The sequence below is a fragment of the Rhodnius prolixus genome, unplaced genomic scaffold (genome assembly GCF_049639745.1).
Source record: "Rhodnius prolixus isolate KJV_2025 unplaced genomic scaffold, Rpr scaffold_2, whole genome shotgun sequence".
In the NCBI taxonomy this organism is placed as follows: domain Eukaryota; kingdom Metazoa; phylum Arthropoda; class Insecta; order Hemiptera; family Reduviidae; genus Rhodnius; species Rhodnius prolixus.
In genome coordinates this window covers 33,559,631-33,583,270 of record NW_027411592.1, presented here as the reverse complement: position 1 = coordinate 33,583,270, position 23,640 = coordinate 33,559,631, and the positions used below count along the sequence as shown (strand labels likewise).

Here is a 23,640-nt window from a genome sequence, read left to right as displayed (position 1 = left end):
TTAAGTTGTAGTTTTGTTTTGGGCCAAGTTTTACTTGTATATATTTAGCGTAGTAATAATCTTATATTAGTAGCCTCATTCAGTTTTTATTAATCATTTTATTACCAACGTTTTAGCCTTTCAGGGTTATTTTCAAAAGTTAAACATGAATATTACATATTTTTAATTCACCAATCAATATATTGTGTTACATTACATATCTTGTATAGCAGGGGTGGCCAACTTTTCTGTATATAAGATCTACTTTTTATCTTAAAAGTGTGTCGCGATCGACTTGTTGTCATAGGCGTAGTCTAAGGGGGAAGAAGGGGTGTGAAATGCATACTATGCTTATACACTGTGTTTCAGTATAAAGTATATATATTCAGTATAAGGTGTTCCAGCGATGTATAGGTAGATAAGTAAAATATATTATTTTTTAAATCACTTATTAAGTTTTCGAGATATAGGCTCATGAAGAAAATAAATTTCCAGACCCAACTTTTGATAGCAGCATTCCGTACATGCGGTACCTACAAAATTCTATTTTCCGACACTTTTTCAAAATAGACTTTTACGAACTAAAAATGCAATTTAATTATTTTATCAACTCCAATGTGTAATTTGTTGTACTATTTGTTCGTAAATATGATAAAGTTATAAAATGCACAGAATGGCTGATAATTTGATTTCAATATTTCACTTTCGCGTTTTTTTTGGGCCAGGAAAATTTATCATGAAAGAATAATATGACTTACGTTTTGCTAATCTATCAATAGCTCGCTGAGTACACCTCGTACTGTAAATATAGATACAAGGCTTATCTACCTACGTAATAAACTACAACAATAATTATTTAAACTCACATCCAGGGCAATTAAAAGAACATGGATAATTATTAACAATATTTATTAATTCAAAGTAGCTACAGATAAAGACAGATTTAGAATTTACTTTGTTGCCTTAACATTAATGGGAAGAATGAGTTTGCATGTCTCGATCGACCAAAACTGGCCTCGCGATCGACTTGTTGGCCACCCCTGTTGTATGGGAATACTTTTATTTTAATATTCAAAATTTCTTCATTTTACTCGAATCGCCGTAATGCATTGTTTTTATGAAATTCATAAAATACAATTATTTTATTAAACTGTTTCTGTCACATTATCCCTAAATATTGAAAATATAATTGAACTAATAAATTTCTGAAAGAATTTTTATGTTTGGTTAGTAAATTACCGGTTCAACAAGTTCTACAATCTGTTGTAGAGACTCGTGCGGTTTTCTTCTCTTAGAAAACTCGACCTGTTGACTCTCCTCAAAACTAATTTTCCTAGGGTTTAAGTAATCATTAAATATTAATTAATATTGATCATTTCAGCTATCATATGCGGACACTCATCCAATGTTTACATCAGTGCACTTTCCCAATTTCTATCGGGTGGTACCGTCCGAGAATGCCTTCAACGCTCCACGTCTGAAACTGATGCAACATTTTAACTGGACCAGGGTTGGCACAATTTATCAAAATGAACCAAGATATTCATTGGTAAGTTAACATTTTTAGTACCACTACCTTATCTAATATGTGTATGTTGCACTCTTAATTACATCTTAGGGTACTGCAGCAGCCAAAATTAGAAGATCATCACTACATTCAATCGAAAAGAAATATTATTTAAATAAAATAAAATAAGCATTTATGCTAAACTGGAAGCAAGTGTCGGCACATTACTTTCACTTTTGGAAAATTAACATTGCGTGTTCTGCACATTAACTATTTATCGACTTAAGTTCTTCCAAATTAAGACGAATTTTTTTGAAGGCTTGAATTCTGACTTTTTTTCAATATTGGACAAATGGCAACAAAGGTGGAAAACATCTACTTCTTTTCACCTTAAGACCTCTGAAATAATTCAGCTAATTTATATATTTCATTTTGAAATTTTCATAAGTCTGCGGAAAGATGTTCAAGCTTATAACTTTACATATGTGTATCGTATATACATAATTTTGAGTTGTAAGTTTCATTAGATTCGTTAACAATTATACTTTTCAGATCATTTGAAAAATATAATTTCTTATTAAAAATCAAACTGTGATATTAAAAGAGCGAATTCTTCAAATGGGGATAAGAATCATTTTTAAAATCATTAAGAAGAAAATACTTTTAAATATATTTTTGTATAAAGTACATACAAGTTTTTAAATTTTAAAATGTATCAGTTATCTTTCTTTTAAAACAAAAAATTCGTTGTCCTCAAGGTGTTGTTATGTAAAACGACACAGACTAAGTATCGTGCAAGAAACGTGAAAAGACCTTTGTAGGGAATGTCCTCATGGGATCTTAAAACTTATATTGCCCGATGTAAACACCATTTCTAAAGCGAGACATCTAAACATCTGCATTGAGTGCGACACTTCTTGCTACAAGAAAAGAGTAAAAATACCAATATTTCTATATTTCTTTGGAAGAAATATATCGATAACAACTAGCAAGATTCTCTAAAATTGAAAGTAGATTTTAATAATTCGTAACCAACAAAATAGAACATTTTGGATGCTCGTGATGAAGTATGTAAAGTTTAGAAGATTTAATTTAAGTCCCTCCTATATTGCCCGACCAAAAAGGATTCAGCAAAGAAAATAGAAAGCTCTTACCTTCATGACTTGGGCTTATTTGCTCATGAAATTTCCTATTTTGCGTAAGATTTTTTTTTAGGGGAAATTTACTGTGAAAATATTGTAATTTTCTCTTTCATTTTTTTAAATAAATAAGAAAGAAATCACTTTGTGCCATGCATATTCAACAAGGCTCTGGTGCCAGCTCTAGAGTCCGCCGTCCGGTGACCGGAATATAACTAGAAAACTTACTTAATTAAATGCAAAGTTAAAGGTAGGACTTGAGCTGGAGCGAATCTCAATCCGATTAAATACATACTCATGACTTTTTAGTTTTTTATTTATTTAACATATTTACACTTACATGATACAGGTAACAATATATTTAATAAAATATGAATACTTTTTTATTATTATTATTATTTTTTTTAATTGTTTATTTATTTTGCAACTGCAATAGATACAACAAGCAAAAGAGATGAATGATAAGGATAGCACAAATACACATGCACGCATACAGGTATATATATATATATATCCATACATATACGCGCACATGCATGTGCGCCAAGGGCTTGAGTGGAGTGAACGACGACCACCCAGTGATGGAAGTCGTTAGTTCGCCAGATTGGCAAGCTTACGCAGCAACCATCCTAGGAGGTCGGCGTTAAATGATGAGATGATCGCGTGCCCACCGCCGCTTTAGTCTGCGCTGTGGATTTGAAGGAAGTGTTGTGGTAGACATGTTGTGGATCAGAGGGTTGTAGTGACTGTGTAGATTTGAGTGGAGTTTTGTGTAACGAGATTGTGCTACTTCAGAGACGAGAGGAATATTGAGATCAGAGTGTTTAGTATGATTGGAGACGTAGAAGGGAGCGTTAACTGTTGTTCTTACAATTCTAGATTGTAAGGTCTGAAGTCGGTTGATGTTCGACTTTTTTTGGAGCTTCCGTAGAGCTGTATTCCGTACGTCCTTATTGGGGCAAGTAGAGCGGTGTATAGTGTTCGTTTGTTCGTCAGGGTCAGTTTTGAACGTTTGTCGATTAGTCTTTTCAACATTTTATATCTTGAGATTGAGGTCAATTCGTTTGAGTCTCGTGTGAGGGTTCCACGTCAGTCGTTTGTCAAGATGTAGTCCAAGATATCGTACTTGGGCAGCCAGGGCTCGAGAAGATTTAGGTGTGATTGGAGTGTACGGCTTGCTGTTACAGGATCTAGATGAGGGGAAAGAATTGCAGTGTCGTCGGCGAATGTGAAAGTAATTGTAGTCGGGTGAGTTGGTTAATTGGCAGTAAAGAGAATAGTATAGAGAAGGGGGCTAGAATACTTCCTTGAGGAACTCCAGCGAGTATTGGAAGGATAAGAGAAGAAGAAAAGCCTTGCTTGACTTGGAAGAAACGGTCGGAGAGATAAGACTTAAGAATGAGGTAAAAGGTAGAAGACAGTAGGCGTTTGAGTTTATAAAGCAGCCCTGCGTGCCATACCCGGTCGAATGCCTGAGATATGTCAAGGAAGACACCTGGGCAATACTGCTTTAATTCAAGAGAAGTAGCGATTACATCCACCACTCGATGTGCTTGGATAACAGTCTAGTGGCAACTCCGAAAACCGAACTGATGGTCAGGATATGAATTCGTTAAAAAGTAATTAGGGTGAAGGGACCAGTAATTGACTGGGCACCAGTAATTGACATACCAGAAATAAACTGGTATTATAAGGGATATGTGCCGTTTTTAGTGGTGATTCTTTCAATTTCGTTATTGAGAAGCCTTTGGGCAGCAGTTCCAGAAAAATATTAATTATTGGAAGGTTCCTTGGTATCAGTGGAAGGTTATTTGTGTAAAAAGTTCAAAATCAAGGAAAAAACAAGCCGTTGCTAAGGAGGATTGATAAGAAAATAATTTTTCTTTTTTCTTATTTTTCGTTTATTTGTTCATATATTCGTGAGGTTATCAATGTTCTGTTATAATTAGTATTACTTGTAGATTTCATTTATGTAGTTTTTTTTTTAATTATAAGAAGCATTGAGGATTAAAATGGGGCTGTCAATCACTGGTCCTTGAAACGGCAATCTGCCCAGTAATTGACATGTATGTCAATTACTAGTCCTACAGCTTTTTTGTTTGAGACCAGTGATTGACTTCCAGGGAAAATGATAAGATAGGTTGATAAATTTTATTATAATTAAAAATTCAATACATTGTAAAATAAAATCATTGATAAAAATCGGCAACATAAAATAAATAGTAAAACTTCCAACAAAATATGTTTAAATTAATGAATTAGCAAATGTACGCCTTATTTCAAGAGGGCATGCAGAATGATTATTCTGTAGAGAACAACAATGTATGAACAACAAACTGGAATAGTCGAGATCGCCGAACAGTTTCACGAGGCCAACGTGACTGATAAAAACGACGCCCACTTATCGGAGTTTGAAAATCTCTCATTCTCCCTCAGTTTTGGGTCCTTGCCACATGCCAAAGAAGAAAGGGAGGAAATGTCTGAACCATAGAATTCCATCAAATAAAACGGCCAGGGGAAAAATGAAGCTCCCTCAAGAGAAGTACCAGGTGCGAAATTAAACATAAGTGGAGAAGTTGGTGACTTAGTGATGTTACACATTTCTTACTTTTTAATCTAGTTTTTTTTTCATTGATGTTTCATTTATTTATTACTGTTGTAAGTGCGAATGCTTACAACCTGAGGCGGGACGCAATGAACGTGCACAGTGTATTTATACATGAGTCCAAGAGGTAACTCAGTAATAATAAACAACCAAATACTGTTTAGATGCAGAAAATAAGAATGAATTACATTCAGATAGTTTGGTTTCGAAGCAAATGACACTGGCAGCACAGATTGTGGAAAATATTAGCGAAGCGCTCCAAAAGAAGGGAAGCGTAGGATAAATTTTGTTCACTAGAAAGCACCAACAACTCGAACCCAAGGACGCGTAGATGCCATCAGTAGCAACGTTATAGGCGGAATGGATGAAACAAGGATGTGACCACATAGTCTAATCGGAAGTAGAGAGTTTGGTAAAGTGAGAACAAAAAAAAAAATTCCCAAAAAGAGGTTTAGGTAACAAAATATTTAGCGGAAACTTGAAAGGATAAGAGAGCGGAAGAGTTGAGAGAAAGAGATAAAAGCGAGCCGACAGACATTCTGTACGATCTAACAAGTATGTTAGCTAATATCTCCTTGGTACTATTGAAAGTAAGGGCTGTTATTCAAATTACCTGTCTTGGCTTGGGGACTTAATTAAAACTGTCCAGTAGGACAGTTGTGTAAGGGTTGGTCGTCAAAAACTGTATAAAATAGCGTAATGTTGAAAAATATTAGATTATTTAGGTTTGCCTATTTAAAAACTGATTGTAAATAATTATGAATAAGACCGATTTTTGTTATAAACCCAATTGAAAAAGTGATTTAGGTGATTTAAGTGATTTATTTAGATTTAAAAGTGATTTTGAATGCATATCTTATGTCGTTTCATGAATATATTTGTATGTCAATTACTGGTCCCACCCCATGTCAAACACTGGTTCCACCGAAAATTCGGTATGTCAATTACTGGGTCATTGACATACTTCCAAAAAAAATCATTTTTGGTTGACATAAAGATCGAATTTACTGCTTTTAAAATATTAATAAAATAAAATACATCCTACTGGAGCAGTACAATTTTACAACCTACACCTGGAGCCAAAATAACGGAAGTTATTCTACCTTAAACTCGAATTTTTTCTTAAGCAGTCAATTACTGGTCCCTTCACCCTATATACATATAAATCATTTAAATAAAATTTATGTACAATAGTTTTTTAATAATTTCATTTTTAATAATAATAATAATTATAATATTGTCTTTATTTTGGATAATATTTACATAAGATATTATTACAATAGAAAAGCGACAGACAGTTCTCTTGGTCTTTTGACCGTCAGTGGGTTGCTGTGTTTTGCTGCATATACAATAAATAAATAAACAAATAAAGATCTAATTTAAATACAGAAGTAACTTTAAAAGATGTTTTCATTTTTAATAAGTGTAAAATATATAATTATACAAAAAAAAAATTTAGGAACTATTCTCATTTGCTAATTAAACTATAATATTTATAATAATAGAAATTCAAGGGAAGGGACTTGCTGAGTGGCTAGCATGTTCTGGATTCCAATGAGGAGATCACGCATTCGAATCCAGCTGAGCTCTTAGATTTTCTCTTCTAGGAGTTTCTTACAGCTCACAGTCCGATGATGGACATTGTTGTTTGTAAATAGAGAACACTGTCCGGATGCTGGCAGTGCACAGTTGACGCGCCTTTAAAAAAAAATTGAATTTTTTTTTTTTTAAATTTATTTTATTTACAATCTGTATTAAAACTGTCCGGTAGGACAGTTGTATAAGGGTTGATCGTCAAAAACTGCACGAAAAAGCGTAACGTTGAAAAACACCCAACTTTGACAATTTTTTTCTCGTTTTCTATAAAAGATAAAATTCCCAAATTTTCTTTAAAATATAGGGCAAACCCTCCTTTATAGCTGTAATTTTTTTGCAACAACCCAGATCTAATAGGTTTTGAGAAAAAAGTTGCCGAAAATGAGCAAAAACTGCAATTTCAGAAATTGTTGTTGTTCTTCTTGTTGTTGTTGTTGTTGTTGTTGTTGTTGTTGTTGTTGTTGTTGTTACCTTTTTTGTAAACTGCGTAGCGCCTAAACGCGTGAACCGATTTTCATGAATGAGGTGTCATTCGATTCAGAATTTTATGTAGATGTGCCTTTTGGGGGTCTCGACGCTGTACATCGAATAGGAGAGGAGTTAGCCCCCTTTATGTAAGGTCCCCTCCAAAATTATTATTACTAATTACTCTGTAAATCTTAGCCCGATTTTGAAATAATTTGGTAGGATGATAGAGTTAGGGCTCCTCTACGTAACATTAAAGCGGCGATCAGCTCTTACACTTGTTAAGGGAAAGTATAGCAATCGTTTCAAATTATCGACACGTGAACCGATTGTCATGAATGAAGTGTCATTCGAATCGAAATTTTGTACAGATTTGCACTTTAAAAGTCTGAACGCTGTGCCTCATAAGGAGGGGAGTTTGCCCCACCCAAGTAAGGCCCTTTCTAAAACTATTATTACCAATATTTCTATAACGCTTAGTCCGATTTTGATAAAATTCAGCTCGAATAAGTTGTTAAAGCTCCTTTACTTGGCTGTGAAGGGCCATCAAGCTCTTGCACCTACTAAGAGGAAGTACTGCAATCGTTAAAATTATCAATGGGTGAACCTATTTACATTAATGAATTGTAAATCTTTGCCTTTTAGGGAGAAGTACTGTAATCGCAGTTTATTTTTCTTACTCCTCTTAAGAGGAAGTACTGAAATCGCAGTTTAATTTTGCTTTTTACGTACAAATACCTTCCTATTTTATTCAAAACGCTTTCTCAAAAAAATTGTTATTGAGGATGGCAACTATAATCATTCTTTAAAAAGATCTCTCCAATGGTAGTTACAGTTCCGACTTAACACCTTATCAGGTTATAATGATAGAATTGCTTATTCTAAATTTTAAAAAAAATCTGTGAAACAGATAAGTAACTTTGTAAAATAGACAAAAATGAAAATCTATCCAAAAGGTACAAAAATCTCTTTAACAAAAACTTACAGTTTAAAATGTTAAGTATAAGGGTTGATTAAACGCCAAAAGGTACACAAATCAGCTAGTACCCAACATTTCATTCATGCTTAGCTGATATAATTTAAGTAATTTTGCTGCATTAACTTTTTCTTCAAATTTTTTTAGAAATTATTAGATGTCACAGACCCTTATGCTGGCTAGATCATTCATAATATTATTTTGTTATAATCATGATAAAATGTATATTATATCTTCGTTTTTAAATAGGTACTTTATTTTAACTCCATTTCAAATTATTCTTTGGATTTATCTTTAATATGCCCTTTATTTTTAGTAGTCACATATACATTCATGTTAAAGTAGAGAAAAACAAAGTTAGAGTCGGCTACTGTTTAAATTTGAATCACGGATTTAACAGAATATTTCAGTCTTGAATTCGTCTTACCGAAATATTCGTGAGCACAAATAACACACAGTTAATAACAAGTAGATTATTCAACATTATTTATTCATTTCTCAATTGTAATTTAATTTAGTTCCCCTAATTTTACTTATAGTAAAATACTGGAATAATTAGCGGTCCTAAAAATATGCATATCTTATTTATTTTATATTACATATACACAACATTGTGAGAAGAACAGCTACACTGAGAGTGTAATTGAAGAAAACTATATTATTTGCGATAAAGCCAGATAATTATTACCTATTATTACAAACGTTTGACTACAACATAAAATAACAATTACTTTAATCGAAGAATGAACTTAAACCGACGATTTAAAAAAATAAATAAAATAAAATAAACAAAATCATTGATGTATGTTGATATAAGCATTTTTTAAAAAAAGGTTTTGAATTTTTTAGCCTCATAATTTTTTTTTTATTTTTTATAACGTTTTTCTTTTTCACCTGTAATTAATAGTTTGATTATTATAAATAACTAGATATTACAGTCAATCTACAGTGCTACTTGAACAAATATTTTGTAGATGAAAATGGCCAGCATAAGGGTCTGTGACATCTAATAATTTCTAAAAAAATGTGAAGAAAAAGTTAATGCAGCAAAATTACTTAAATTATATCAGCTAAGCATGAATGAAATGTTGGGTACTAGCTGATTTGTGTACCTTTTGGCGTTTAATCAACCCTTATACTTAACATTTTAAACTGTAAGTTTTTGTTAAAGAGATACAGTATACAATAAGTAAATATGAAGACTGAATATGGTGAACTGGTGCGGGAGGAGAGCAGGAGGAGAGAAGCTACCCAGTGGTAGCACTCTCTATAGGAGAGAGGAGAATATAAGGAGGAGAGTGTGAGGAGGGGAATACGAGGAGGAGAGAGGAGATATAGGAGAATAATGATTTAGGTCCTCAGCCTACCAGGAAGACGCGGGACCACTGGCGATTCAGTCGGCGAGGATTATTAGGGATGTCAGAGGAAGCGAGAGACAGTACAAGAGGATTAGAGCTAGTCGAGAGAGGAGTATGGAATTTTTGGTATTTAGTCTTGGCTAGTTGGTCTATAAAGGGAACGTTGAGGTCGTTGTGAGGTTAGTCACGTAGAAAGGAGCGTCAGCTATCTGTCGGAGGAGTTTTGACTGAAATGTTTCTACTGTCCGTATGTAATTGAAATTTAATTTTTATTAATTAATACAATAAATCAATAATATAAGTGCTTCATTGTTAAAAGAGTAAATAAAATCAATAATAATTAATGGCGCTAATGGCCACAGACGTCGATGCGCCAGAAAAAAAAAAAAAATAAAAAAAAAAAAATAATAATAATAATAATTAATAAACTGGTCTATTGCTGACAAACTTAATAAAATTATTTAAAGGAAGCAGGAAAATATCATACTCATTCGCAATATTATTACCTACGGACTGACGTACCAAGGAAGGGGCATAAATCCCCTCGCAGGAAAGGGGAACAATCAGCGGAATTGTTATTAAAAATAAAAAAAAATACCGTGTGATATCCTTTATTGTAGGAATGGGGAAATCAAGTGATTGGAGCAATACAAAACCATATTTGAGAAAATGAGATGTCTGAATAGGAAAAGTTAGTTGGGCTCTTTGTTTTGAGAAGAAAGAGTTCCCAAATTTAGGGAATCTAACGCGTCAGCATATACTGAACAATCATTTGAAGATCCACATATTTTGACAATCTTTCTGAGCAAACCGCTCTACACAATCTGCAAGGGGTAAGACAAATAGGAGAAGCGAATTGGTGGCGTGATCCGACCAAGTGTAAATATAGTCTCAAGTCACTTGATAGGTTTCTAACCAGCTGGTAGATTTCCTAAGATAAAACATAACGTTTTAAAACTATTACTGTGTTTTCAGATGACACCTAAAGATTAGTCTACATTCCATTAAGATACCGTGATTGATTAAAATGTGGTTTCTATTAATGGGAGTGTTGTTTAGATGATGTGTAAACAGAGATAAAAGGAGATGAAGTAATGATTTATTTTTTTTAATCTCAATAAGATGATTGAGGATAACTCTCTAACCAGCAGCAATGCCCAGACACTTAAGTAAGTAGCAGAACTTGTGAGCAAGCAATAGCAAACAAGAAGGAACTCCGTCTGAGCAGTGTAGCGTTGGTTACCTTCTCAACATTGCGCTTTGAAATAGCAAAATGTCTGAAACTTACACAAAGAGGCAAAGTGAAGCCCCATGCTAAAGGCAATTATAGGAGGTTCACGTTAAAAACAAAAACAAACAAAATTGATAGAAAATGTTCTGCAAACAAGTCAACTATTTCATAACATTCTGAATAACGTTAAGTCAAACAAAAACATATCATCTGAAATGTCAACGCTAGATATGGTAGGTTTCATGTAGTTCCAGAACGTTTTGGTTTCTTTCAGGTTAATTTGTAAACTGCTTCAATGTGGTTAGGTCCCCAGTGCTTTGATTTTGTCCATCATAGCACTCATGTCATCAAGTATAGTGCGAGACGGAAACATACATATGTGGAGTCGAAATCTGTCTAATCTATGACTAATGATGTCCATAAGTTCGAAACCGATCAGGAGTACAATTAAAATGCCTGTATTGACGAATAAAATTAAAGATATTTAGGTAGGGATTTGCATTTTGATTTTAGTCTAAAATCTAGAATAATCAGGTTTTGAGCATGTTATTTTGTAAAAGTTGCGGGCAATTTTCTTCTTTTTTTTTCTTTTAGATGAATTAATCAATGCACCAATCTGGAAGACTGTTCAGAGGATTAATATTATTAGCTCAGTGGTTACTGGATTCCAGTGGGAGATCCCGGATTCGAATCTAGCGGCTGGCCCTTAGATTTTCTCTTTCTAGGAGCGTCCTACAACTTACTGTCCGGTGATGGTCAGTGTGGTTTGTAATGATATAACACTGTCCATTGGCCGTTAGAGCATTGAAATCAGATCTGGGCGCCAATGACCTCAGATGTTGTCGCAAAGTACCGCAGAAGGTCTATACTTCGACCTCCAAGGGAAAATGATAAATAATTAACTGCATTAGCAGTGACTGTACCACGCTTTTTCACGTTTAAACTTAAATTACAGAATTCTAAATGTAAAAAAAATTGAATTTACGTAATTGCGTAATTTTTTTCATAACTTAAGTCACTGAGATAATTTTTTCATAGATTAGCACTCTAATTTGAGCACTACAACGTTACTTTCACACCATTCGAAACCAAGATTTTTAACCCCAAAAAAGTTTTATCTTGGCAGTTTGATATTGATGAAATGTATCCTCCATATCACGACAGTGTTGTTCATTCATATCTATGATGGAATCCGGAGATAGATCCACTTTCGCAACCATAAGTATGGATGTACTCAAAGAAATCTTTACAAATACCTGTTCAGTGTACTGAGTAAAAGTTATTTTTAAATCATACTAAGTGTGATAATCTTATTCTACTTACATTCTAGTTGATGAGACATATAACATTGTTTTCTGACTTAACGAATAGCAATAAACTTATTCAAAATTAAAAATGATCATTTATAATCTCATTTACGAGGGTCGTTTGAAAAGTCCGTGCAAAAATAAAAACTACTTAATTTTTTGGGGTAAACCTTTTTTATTTTTCAACATAGTCTCCTTTTAGGCTTATACACTTCGTCCAACGCTGCTCTAGTTTGTTGATCCCTTCCGAATAATAGGATTTGTCAAAGTCTGAAAAATAGCCATTCGTTTCTGCAATCACCTCCTCGTTTGAATAAAATCTTTTTCCCGCCAGCCATTTCTTCATATTGGGGAAGAAATAGTAGTCCGAGGGAGCCAAGTCTGGAGAATAGGGAGGATGTGAAACGAGTTGGAACCCTATTTCCATTAATTTTGCGACCACAACTGCTGAGGTGTGAGCTGGTGCGTTGTCGTGATGGAAAAGGACTTTTTTGTGGGCCAATCGTGGGCGTTTTTCTTGCAGCTCGGTTTTCAAACGGTCCAATAACGATGAATAATATGCACCTGTAATAGTTTTACCCTTTTCCAGATAGTCGATGAGGATTATTCCTTGCGAATCCCAAAAGACAGTCGCCATAATCTTTCCGGCCGAAGGAACGGTCTTTGCCTTTTTTGGCGCAGATTCCCCCTTAGTAACCCATTGTTTAGATTGTTCTTTGGTCTCAGGAGTGTAGTGATGTATCCATGTTTCATCCACAGTGACGAAACGACGTTTAAAGTCCTGCGGATTCTTCTGGAACAGCTGCAAACCGTCCTTGCAACACTTCACACGATTTCGTTTTTGGTCAAGCGTTAGCAATCGCGGCACCCATCTTGCGGATAGCTTTGTCATGTCCAAATGTTGATGCAAAATATTATGTACCCGTTCATTCGAGATGCCCACAGCACTAGCAATCTCACGCACCTTCACTCTTCTGACATCCATCACCATTTCATGGATTTTATCAATGATTTCTGGAGTAGTAACCTCAACAGGGCGTCCAGAACGTTCAGCGTCACTTGTGCCCATATGGCCACTCCGAAAATTTTGAAACCACTTATAAACTGTTCTAATCGAAGGTGCAGAGTCACCATAGTGTTTATCAAGCTTCTCTTTAGTCTCCTGAGGCGTTTTGCCTTTCATAAAGTAGTGTTTAATCAACACACGAAATTCTTTTTCGTCCATTTTTTGAAAATCACTCGACTTCCTCGATTCAAACGAATGCCAAACACAAAGAAATAGACCGATCTGGCTGAAACTTGGTGTGTGTTCTTCCAAGAGATGCTACTAACTAAACATAACCTCGATACGCGCCAGTAGTGCTATCTCTCTGACTTTGCACGGACTTTTCAAACGACCCTCGTATTAGGGCGAGAAAAGTATATGCTCATATTTTAGTGTTTTAGCAATTAGCTAGTCGCTATCCAAGGGTACTTCTTTTAGGCTAAGGTAACTGGCGCCCGGAATGTATTCTCTGATTATAGATAATACTTCCATCATCAGACAGTTGCTGTACGAGCCTATTAGGAAGAGATTATCTAAGAGCAGGCGGCTGGATTCAAACCCAGTTTTCTGCATAGGAATCTAGTGTTTTAACTAGTTAGCTAATCCGTTTCATAGTTCGTATTAGGTTTCAAAATTCCCTTTTTTCCTATATGTTTTCCTTCTTTTTCAAGGTTTAGCTCTTAGAATGTAATAATAAGTTATAGTCAAAAAATAGTATTATCTAACTTCACTGAAATACCATTTCTAAAAACTTAATTAATCGCACTCTATGCCTCTCATTCAAAGACTTTTTCTCCCATTTCCGGATACTAATTCAATGTTTTCACAAAAGTGGATATTCGCTACAGAAATACATGGCTCCAAGAGAGAGCTGTAGAGTTAGTGGCAGTGGATTTGCTTGCTTTCTATTTCATCTAGTAAGAATGATTTACTGTTTGAATTTTTTTTTTTTGCTAGTTTTTTAATGACAACAAATCGTGACATTTGTATATGTTAATGATATGCTTTGAAAGTTTCTTGGATTATAATGATATGGTATTGGCACGAATGGCATATATGTAAATTATAAAGTTGGCATCAACGTTGGTAAAAGCAATAGCGGAGTGCTTTGCTACATTCAAGCTTTTAGTTTAATGAGATAGATAAGAATGTATTTCAATTCTCCAAATGCCCTAATATTGCTGCCTTTGCGAAAGGATGTTTAATTCAGTTAAGTTTTACCTTATTAACCTTAATGGCTCGTAGAGCTTTTTTTCAATAGGATTTTTTTTATTTTTTTACATTTTCTTATTGTGGTTAGATGGTTGTAATGAAATTGTTGTTCGAAATTGAGTTTTTAGGCTTTGAAGCCTTGATAATGTGAAGTGGCCACGTTTAGATGTTAAGAATAACTGAATAATTTAACTGTTGAGTGATGTAACTGTGGACAATATGGTTCTAAAAGGAACCGAAAGCCGGTTAAGAAATGGTAGAAGCAGCGTGACCGTTTCCGTTTTATATTGGAAATATGCAATGGTGAGCTTTTGAATGAACAAATAAACAAGTGTTAATAAGTCTTAAGTCGCAAATGAATCAAATGAATAACTTCTGTATCATGTTAATCAGGCCTGAGGAAGATTATAAAACCATAAACACAAAGACAACATACATGTGTACGACACATATTAAAACTTATCTCTTTATCAAAAGTTAAGTTTAAAAAGTTAAGTATAAGGGTTGATTAATCGCTATAAAGTTCAAAAATCAGCAAGTACCCAACTTTTCAGTAATAGGTATATCATTGATATCATTTGAGTAATTTAAATTTATTAACTTTTCATTAATATTTTTTAGAATTTATTAGATGTCACCGACCCTAATGTGGGCGATTTTCATATACAAAAGATTTGTTCAAGTTGCACAACATTTAACTTATCAAGCTATTAATCGTAGATTAAAAAGAAAAACTTTATACTAAAAAAATACTAATTAATATATAATAATATATCTAGGTTAATATTAAACAATATAGTTTTCTTCAACTATATTCTTAATCTAGATGTTCTTCCCACAATGTTACATAGTATATGTATGTAGTACAAAGTAAATAAAGATAGCATATTTTTGAGACAGCCAATAAAGTATTAAAGTATTTTACTACAAGTACTAAATTAAATGGAACAGTAAATTACAATAGAGAAACCAATATTACGAATAGTACTTCGAACGAAGGTTTGAAATTTGAAGTATTTGAAAACTACAAAAATTTAACCTTCCATATTTAATTAACCATTATCACTAGAACATTGCCATTTATACCAGTTATAGAACAACTTCAAATACGCCTGATTTTAATACTTCCCTTTAGTAGGTGTATGAGCATTTTGGCACTTTAGTTAGTCATGGAAGCTTACTTATGGAAGCTTTAAACACTTCTTCGTGCTAAATTTTATCAATACCGAACTAAGGGATATAGAAATACTTGTAATAACAAATTTAGATAATAGGGCCTTAATTTCGTGGGGCAAACTGCCCTCCAGAGTGTCTAAAAGGTAAATTTATACAAAATTTCAATTCGAATTCATTCATGAAAATCGCTTCGCATGCTTAGACGCTACGTTGTTTACAAAAAAGGTAGTAAGAAGAAGAAGAACAACAACAACAACAAGAATAAGAACAATTTTTGAAAATGCCGTTTTTGTTCATTTTCAGCAACTTTTTTTCTCAAAATCTATCAGATCTAGGTTGTTGCAAAAAAATTACAGTTATAGAAGAGGATTAACCCTATAGAAAAAGAGAAAAAATCGTCAAAGTTGGGTGTTTTTTAACGTTACGCTTTTTTCGTTCACTTTTTGACGATCAATCCTTATACAACTTTCCTGTCGGACAGTTTTCAGGTAGACTTAGGAAAGAAGAAAAGATTAGGAAATCAACATCATTATAATTTATAATTCAATGCAACCCCATTTTTTAAGATTTAAATGCCACAATAGTTCATGATTGTTACAAGTTTAATAATTTAATAATTTTTATTTAATGAATTTTTTTAAGATTTCCATCGTTTTAATCCCATTGACATCTTACAAAAAAAAAATTGATAATTACCTGTACGAACGTCTTATCCTTAAAGAAAATAATAAGTTTTTAAATAAATCCACAAAATATCATTTATTCAGAATATTCATAGATTATTTGAAAATAAAGAAACTGACAAGTGTAATAGATAATTAACGCAATATTATTTTCGTTTTTACAATGACATCTTAATGGATATTCATTTAAAAGAAATTAGAGAAGTTTTAAAACACTTCCAATATAATTATTAAAATTAATTAATTTTTTTTTTTAATTACTGGAAGAAGTATTCAAATATTTTCAACTGAAGGAAGCTGACGTTACAAAATCTAAAGTAATTGGATGTTTAGAGAACAGTATTCAAAGAGGTGAAAGAAGACTTCTGCAACGTATAGATTTTTTTGCTTGTTTTAAAAGTTCTTATTAATTTGGAGTCTAACTTTTGATAAAGTGGTTTTACTGAATTTCAAGAAAGGTTAAGTTAAGATTAGTTTGTATAGACTGGATGGGCTATTTGCCATTGATTCTTTCATCTCAAAAAATATTAAATTCTACTGAGTTTGTCATGATATTGGTTGCAATGAAGTAAGGATGTGACAAAACCCAGAATCTTTGTTGATTTAAAAACAAGAAATTTAGAGTACACTAATTTTCACTACGAACTTCAAGATTCAAAGGTTTAACTCAGAATTTTTGAAGTATATTTGATACTTCTTTACATTACACAGTTTTAAAACCGTACTTCACCCTGAAAAGTTACCAGAGGAATGAATACCTATTCCTATCCCAGCCGTATAACTAATTTATTGATTTCAAAACTACCTATATTTTAAGAAAAAAAAAAGTGCTTATAATAAAATGCAATTTGCGCACTGTACACATTAATACCTTCATAACCATATCTTTTCACAAGTGATATACAATCAGAGATGTTTTGCAGGCCCACAATCGCCTTGTTGCTGATTTGGATACAATGAATTTTGAAGTGGTGGAAACGCAAAGCTTTGCTACTGAAGTAGCCACTGCCATCAGTAAACTGAAAGAAAAAGATGTTCGAATCGTACTCGGTAATTTCAACGAATCCTGGGCAAGAAATGTTTTTTGCGAAGCGCATAGGTAAGTTTTTATGATTTATTAATTTTTTTTATTTAATTCCTTCAACAGAAAATAGTATAATTTCTGTGCGGTCACTTCTGATTATAATAGCAATGAGTGTAAGCCGTTAATTGAAAGAGCAAAAAGTAGCTTCACCATTGGACAAAACTACTAGCTCTCACCATGCTTGTTTGGCCACTAGTGACTCAAGATAGGACTCAAGATGACTACCATGTCCTGAAGCATTAGAATGTTTAAACACAGGCTATAATGCTTTTCTTTACAGATAATCTATATTGGAGATAGTGACCCGTTTTTCCGCTTCCTTACAGTAAGAAAAAGATTACATAAGCAAATTTTGAGACTTGGTACATTAGGGAAAGATTTTTAATGCAGGGGTTTGCCTGCTCTCTCTCGGTGTGAACGTGAATGTGTCAATGAGAAAAATAATGGGAAGGGAAATTAAATTGGTTTTGGTGGAGCATGGTCAGAAGCGCGTTAGTTTCTCTCTAATTAGAGTTATAACCTGTGAGGGGATGCTGGGCAAAGTTTGAAGGCAACAGCTCTAGGAGTGCCGCTTCCTCTTCTTCCTGCAAAACCTACACTGGCTATCAGTTGCCAACCCAAAAGATGCATGTGTTTTCTCTACGATCATCTGAATGGCAGCTTTGTTAATAATACCCTGTTAACTGTAGTCGAGTAGGCACTAATAAGCTTATTCGGCCGCCTTTGATTGGGTTTTCACTTATCACTCTTAGTGCACTCATCTCATCACAAAACCCACAAAATAGTTTGGGATCTTGAAAATTCCATGGACTTCCGCCGGGCCAAGCGATCGACCGTCTTATTGCCCCTGCATGACGAAAGCCAGGGTAACTAAGTTAGAAAGACTTTATTTTACCTATCCTTTCTCATCAAGATCTCCAAATAATTCTATACTACTTCATCAGAACTTGATGGACTTGATGACCTGTAAATATGCCGACGCATCCACCATCTCTACAACTCCACTTTTTATCAATTCAACTCCTACGATTACTTCGGAAGGCCTCTATTTCATTCCGCAAGATATTTTTCCATTGAGAACTAGATTCTAAATTTGAACTCTCAGGCGAAATATATCGATAATTCAAGCATTTAAGCTCTTATAGCATGGCTCTGTTCATGGGGAATGTTCTTCGTAAGCTTGCTTTCTCAGGCCTTCTATAGTCTGGTGTTGTCTACGTCAAAATAGAGCAGTGAAATCTTTAACTTCAAATATCTCGAAAACTACTCGATAGATTTTGTTTATATTTTACTTGTATATGGAGACTTCTATTGTCTATAATTTTGTAAAATTTAGTAAAAATCTGTCGAGTAGGAAACGAGATATATTGAGTTAAAGTTTGTTTCCGTTTGAAACAGTGAAATCTTTAACTCCAAATATCTCGAAAACTACTCGATAGATTTTGTTTATATTTTACTTGTATATTGAGGCATCTATTATCTATAATTTTGTAAAATTTAGTAAAAATCTGTCGAGTAGGAAACGAGATATATTGAGTTAAAGTTTCATCTTCCAGGAGAACCACAACAGCTCCACTGATTTTTATACATAAATAGTTTCCTTTAAACCTTTAAAATATTTTTCGGTAAAAAAAAAATGCTTTAGTAGTTTACTAATGGATTTAAGGTTTAATCTGATATTGATACATTCTGTTGATGTTGATGTCTTAGCGTGGCATATGATGAAATCATGCACATTAAGCTATTATAAGCTGTACCTGTAATTTTGAAAGACCTCATCTCTCAGTTACTTACGGGAGACTGAATTTTTTAACTTCAATGCTGCGTAAATATATTTGTATCATGTTGCATAAATAAAATTAATTTTTTTTAAAAAAACTTGCAACTTGGCCCAAAAAAATGTTACCGAAATTATTATCGTCATTAATACTATAGAATAAGAAATATTTTATTAGTATGAAGATACAATGTATCGGTTACAAAAGAGTTCATGTTCTTATTAAATATTGCTTGAACATATTATAGGAATTATTATTATTATATTATTAAGAAGCGTAAAAAATTTAAAAAACAAATTAATTGCAGGTAAACTAATACAAATAAAAGTTAAATTCAAATTAAAATTTTTTACTTTATAAATTTTGTGAAGTGGAAGATCTTAGTTTTAAAACTTTTAATAAATAATTAAAAATTGCGTACATATTTTCCTCTTTAAAGTTATTAATTAGTTTGTAAACTTTCTCTTTAGGGTTTCCTATTTATTTTTTTATATGGAGTGCCATACTAAAACTTGCCTAGGCAACTGATAAACAGGTTTATTGTAATTAATACTTGTATTCATGAATAAAAAGGAAAAGCTAGACACTAATAAGGACCTTGAGGGAAGACTGATCCGACTTCGTGACAACATACCCAGGAAATAAAGCCCGAATTTCGGCATGAATTCGAAACAGTGAAACAAAATCAACAAAATAACCAAAAAGTGTAAATATGGAGGGATGTGAAGACTAGCGTACGACTGGGGTTCCTCGGAAAATGTCCGGACGACAGATAAGTATCAAGATTCTTCTAGTGGAAGTAAAAATAATAAAAGGTCGTTGGCTCGGGTGGGGGGCATTCTTGAACTTGCTCAGAGTGACTAGGTGGTAAGAAATGGAAATACAATTACTGATGGTTAATAATGGCAATAATATTATTAGGGACAATACTAATAATATTGATGAGGATGGTAATGTCCTACTTTCTGTTTGAAGAGAGTAAAGAAAACAATATAATGTACACCAACTTTTGGGAATGGATGATTGTTTATGTCAGCAGATACTCAAGCGATGTGCTTGATATTAGAGATGTTGGCAAAAACAATGAAAATAGTAACAATAACCCGTGAATCCGCGAATCATTTATTAGAGCATAACTGCCTAGATTTCATAGCATCTGGTTCTTACAAAAAGGCGGACTAGTAAGTTGGAAGTCTCTATCCTACAGAAAAAAAGACATGAAAACGTAAAAAGCAAGCTCAAGGTTCTGATTGTACGTAACCCCATGCATGGTGGAAGGTTTGAAATAGACTTTTGCATTACACATTTTATTTTTAAAATAATTTTAGTACCTAAATCATAAATAGTGATTCCCTTCCCCATTTAGCCTCTAGCAAGTCGAAAAAAATAAATTCTTAAGACCTAATGGCAAAGGAACTTCAAATTAGAGCTTGGTAAAGTTTGTATATTTCTGACATTAGATGCGAACTGCTTACCAAGTGAAAAGAAAAATGAAACCAACTTATTCCAACTTGTTCTTTTCCAAATAAAGAAAAAGAAACAGTGAGGAGAGAAAAAGTCAAGCTTCCAATCTAAAACTGGTGACTGTCAAACCAGAAGTCATCACATCTTTTAGTTCTGACTTTTTTCCCTTTACTTTTTAACAATTTGGTTTTATTCTTCTTTATAATGTTTTTTCCTTTAAAAATTTATAAAGTTCTTTAAAGACAATAGAACATTGTCAATATTTGATTTTACGGATTTTTTAGTATTATTTCATTCGCTCCAAATATTTTTGAACGAAGTAAAACTTCTGAAATTACAGAATAGGGAGATTTTCTAGGTTTGCAATACCTTACGTCATCATTCGCCTAATTAGAAGATTATAAAGCACTAGTTTTAAAGGTTTTCAACTTCATCCAGATAGGACTTCCAATGAAAGCCTCTCAGAGTTGTCTCCACCAGCAACTCGAAAGTAACTGGAGCATTGCAGAGTCCGAACGGCATCCACGGTCCAGAGCCTGTTGAGAAATTACCTATCCATCTTATGGAATTATCTTCCCTTCCAGTACCCACTCTTCAAGTCCAAAACTGAGTACCATCTGGCCTCTTCTTCTAAGAAGTTCAGAGGGTCATCTTTTTATTGCAATAATTAGCTATCCTCCTACTGTTATCATCATTGAGCTAATGGACAACACAAAATGTAGTCGTGCCCTCTTCTCCAAAGGCTGCTAGAAGCACGCATTGCAATTTCCATATCGTCTTTCAATTTCTGGACTTCCTCCTGTTGTTTGCATAAAGTAGACACCAAAGCTTAACGTATTGAAGAGAAAATAAAGGGTTTTACTAATAATTGATTAGTTATGTCTCTTCTGCAGAATATTATAATACAGTCGACTCTCGATAAATCGAAATCCAAGGGACTACAAGAAAAATTCGAATTATCGAGACTTCGAATTATCAAGAAGTTTGAATTACCACGAAGGGGAAAAAAAATCGAATTATTAATAGTTTTTATTATGTATATATGTATGTAAATACGTATATTGAAAATACGTTTGAGCTTACCTAAGTTTTAGACATGTATAGCCTCAAGTAAAATAGTAAAAATAATTAAAACGACAAAAAAATTACATATGTATTAACATTTCAATAAATAATAATATACATATGTACCTAATTAAAAAAATGAAGGACAGTTTTTTGTTTCAATGTGGCTTGACTTAGTCAAGTGACTTAGAATTGTAGAAAGCGTTGATGGTGGAATATTGAAAGTTTTGGCGATATCTTTTTTGTTTCGAACCACTTTTCACGGCCACGATACTGTTTTCTTTGTGGGACACAGTAAGGGAGACGTACTTCCCATCGTGACAAACTAAGAAAGAGAATTGGTAAGTTAAACTGGGCTGAAAGGAGGGAAACATTACGCAGGAAATGAACAATAAGCGGAAAATGAGAAGAAACATTACTAGAAAAAATTCGAATTATAAAGAGGTTGAAGCGGCCTCGTTCGAATTGTAGAGCCTTCTCTCACCCTGTTGTTAAGAAAAGGATTTCGAGTTATCGAGCGTATCAAAATACACTGCATTTTTTCGATTTACCGAAGTTAACAGCTGTAGAGTTCGAATTATCGAGAGACGACTGTATGTCCTAACTAACCTCAGAACCTAACAAACTCGTTCCATTCTTTTCGATTCGTTTTCAAGTGCGGAACAGATTTTTTTGTGCCAAAGGGTGCAGAGTGATTTTTGATATTTTTTATCAAACCACAAGTGTTAGTGGTTCTGGAAAACTTCATTCGCTAACATTTTCATAGAGCTTAGGTGTATAAAAGTTTAGCCTGAGGAAACTCGATTGCAAAAGTTGGACACTAGCCAATACTTCCTCTTAGTTAAAAGAAAATAATAAAGTCCTTGATTCATTGAAACATAAACTAAAAAAAAAATCTAACTGCTAATTTATATATGATAAAGACTTTGATAGCTACATAAAAGAGGACGTACTGGGAAAAAATGCAAACTTTACAACGTTAACAAAAATAAATAAAAATAAAAGGTTGGACGTAAATTGGGAAGTTGGTTTTATTCAAGAAACTTGGCACTTTAAAGTTATCAAAGCAACTTTTACTTGAAGTTAATGTACTACAACAAAGATAGTTACCAATTTTCACAATTCTCATGCAAAAACTTGCTCAATTTGCTTATAGTGTTCTCCTACTTAACTGATTATTTTTTTTCTATTTGGAATTCTTTCTAAATTAAAGGCCACAGCACAAAAGTCGGTTCTCTTGATTATTCTACCCTTCTTTACAAACATTTACTTTTAATTAAGTTTTCTGGATACTTTTTTTTATTATTCTATGTTGAATAAAGAATTGAAAAGTAGATTGCTTGATTAGTAGAGCTACATTAACTGATTTAATTGCAACATCAAATAAAAATCAAAAAACATGAAATCAAATTCATAGTTTTATTGATTTAACAAAAAGATATTAGGTAAGTGTCAAGTTGTAAGACAATAGTGTAAAATAAAAAAAAATAAAAAAAAGTACATACAAAAAATCTATTAGCTTCTTCAGTAGATTTTCAGCAACGAGTATTGTTAGTTAAAATATTTACACTGTCTTATAAAGTGAAAATTGTGTCTGTTCTGCTAAAAACCATTCTACTTAGCGAGAAGAGCTGGTTCTGTTTACAACATCTTTTAAAGAAGATGAGGTGTTCGCTAAAGTTACTGTATGAGACCTCTTATGCTCCATTTAGAGAACAAAATGGAACCAAATACTTGACTTAAAAGACGTGCCTGACATGAAAGACAAGCAATGTCTACACTTGTCAAAACTTCTTTACACACTTCCTTGTCGTCCTCTATTATTCTTTACACAATTATAGGGACTCAATTAAGAAATGTACTTCAAATTCGGCTCTGTTTATAGTTTCGGGTACAGTTGTTGAATTGGGGATAAAAACGGTCTAACTTACACGTAGTTATATGTACAAGTATGTTCAACCCATTTTTCG

The 23,640-nt window shown here is 33.3% G+C and overlaps 1 protein-coding gene across 2 annotated transcripts in view; it reads left to right on the top strand.

Annotated features, from left to right (window-relative positions):
• Nucleotides 1–23,640, top strand: part of GABA-B-R2 (gamma-aminobutyric acid type B receptor subunit 2) — an 802,816-nt gene that overhangs the window by 753,840 nt on the left and 25,336 nt on the right. For both annotated transcript variants that reach the window (XM_074121125.1, XM_074121124.1), the window contains exons 4-5: nt 1,361–1,528; nt 17,203–17,378. In XM_074121125.1, coding sequence (XP_073977226.1) covers nt 1,361–1,528; nt 17,203–17,378 — 344 coding nt within the window. The remainder of the gene's footprint in view (nt 1–1,360; nt 1,529–17,202; nt 17,379–23,640) is intronic.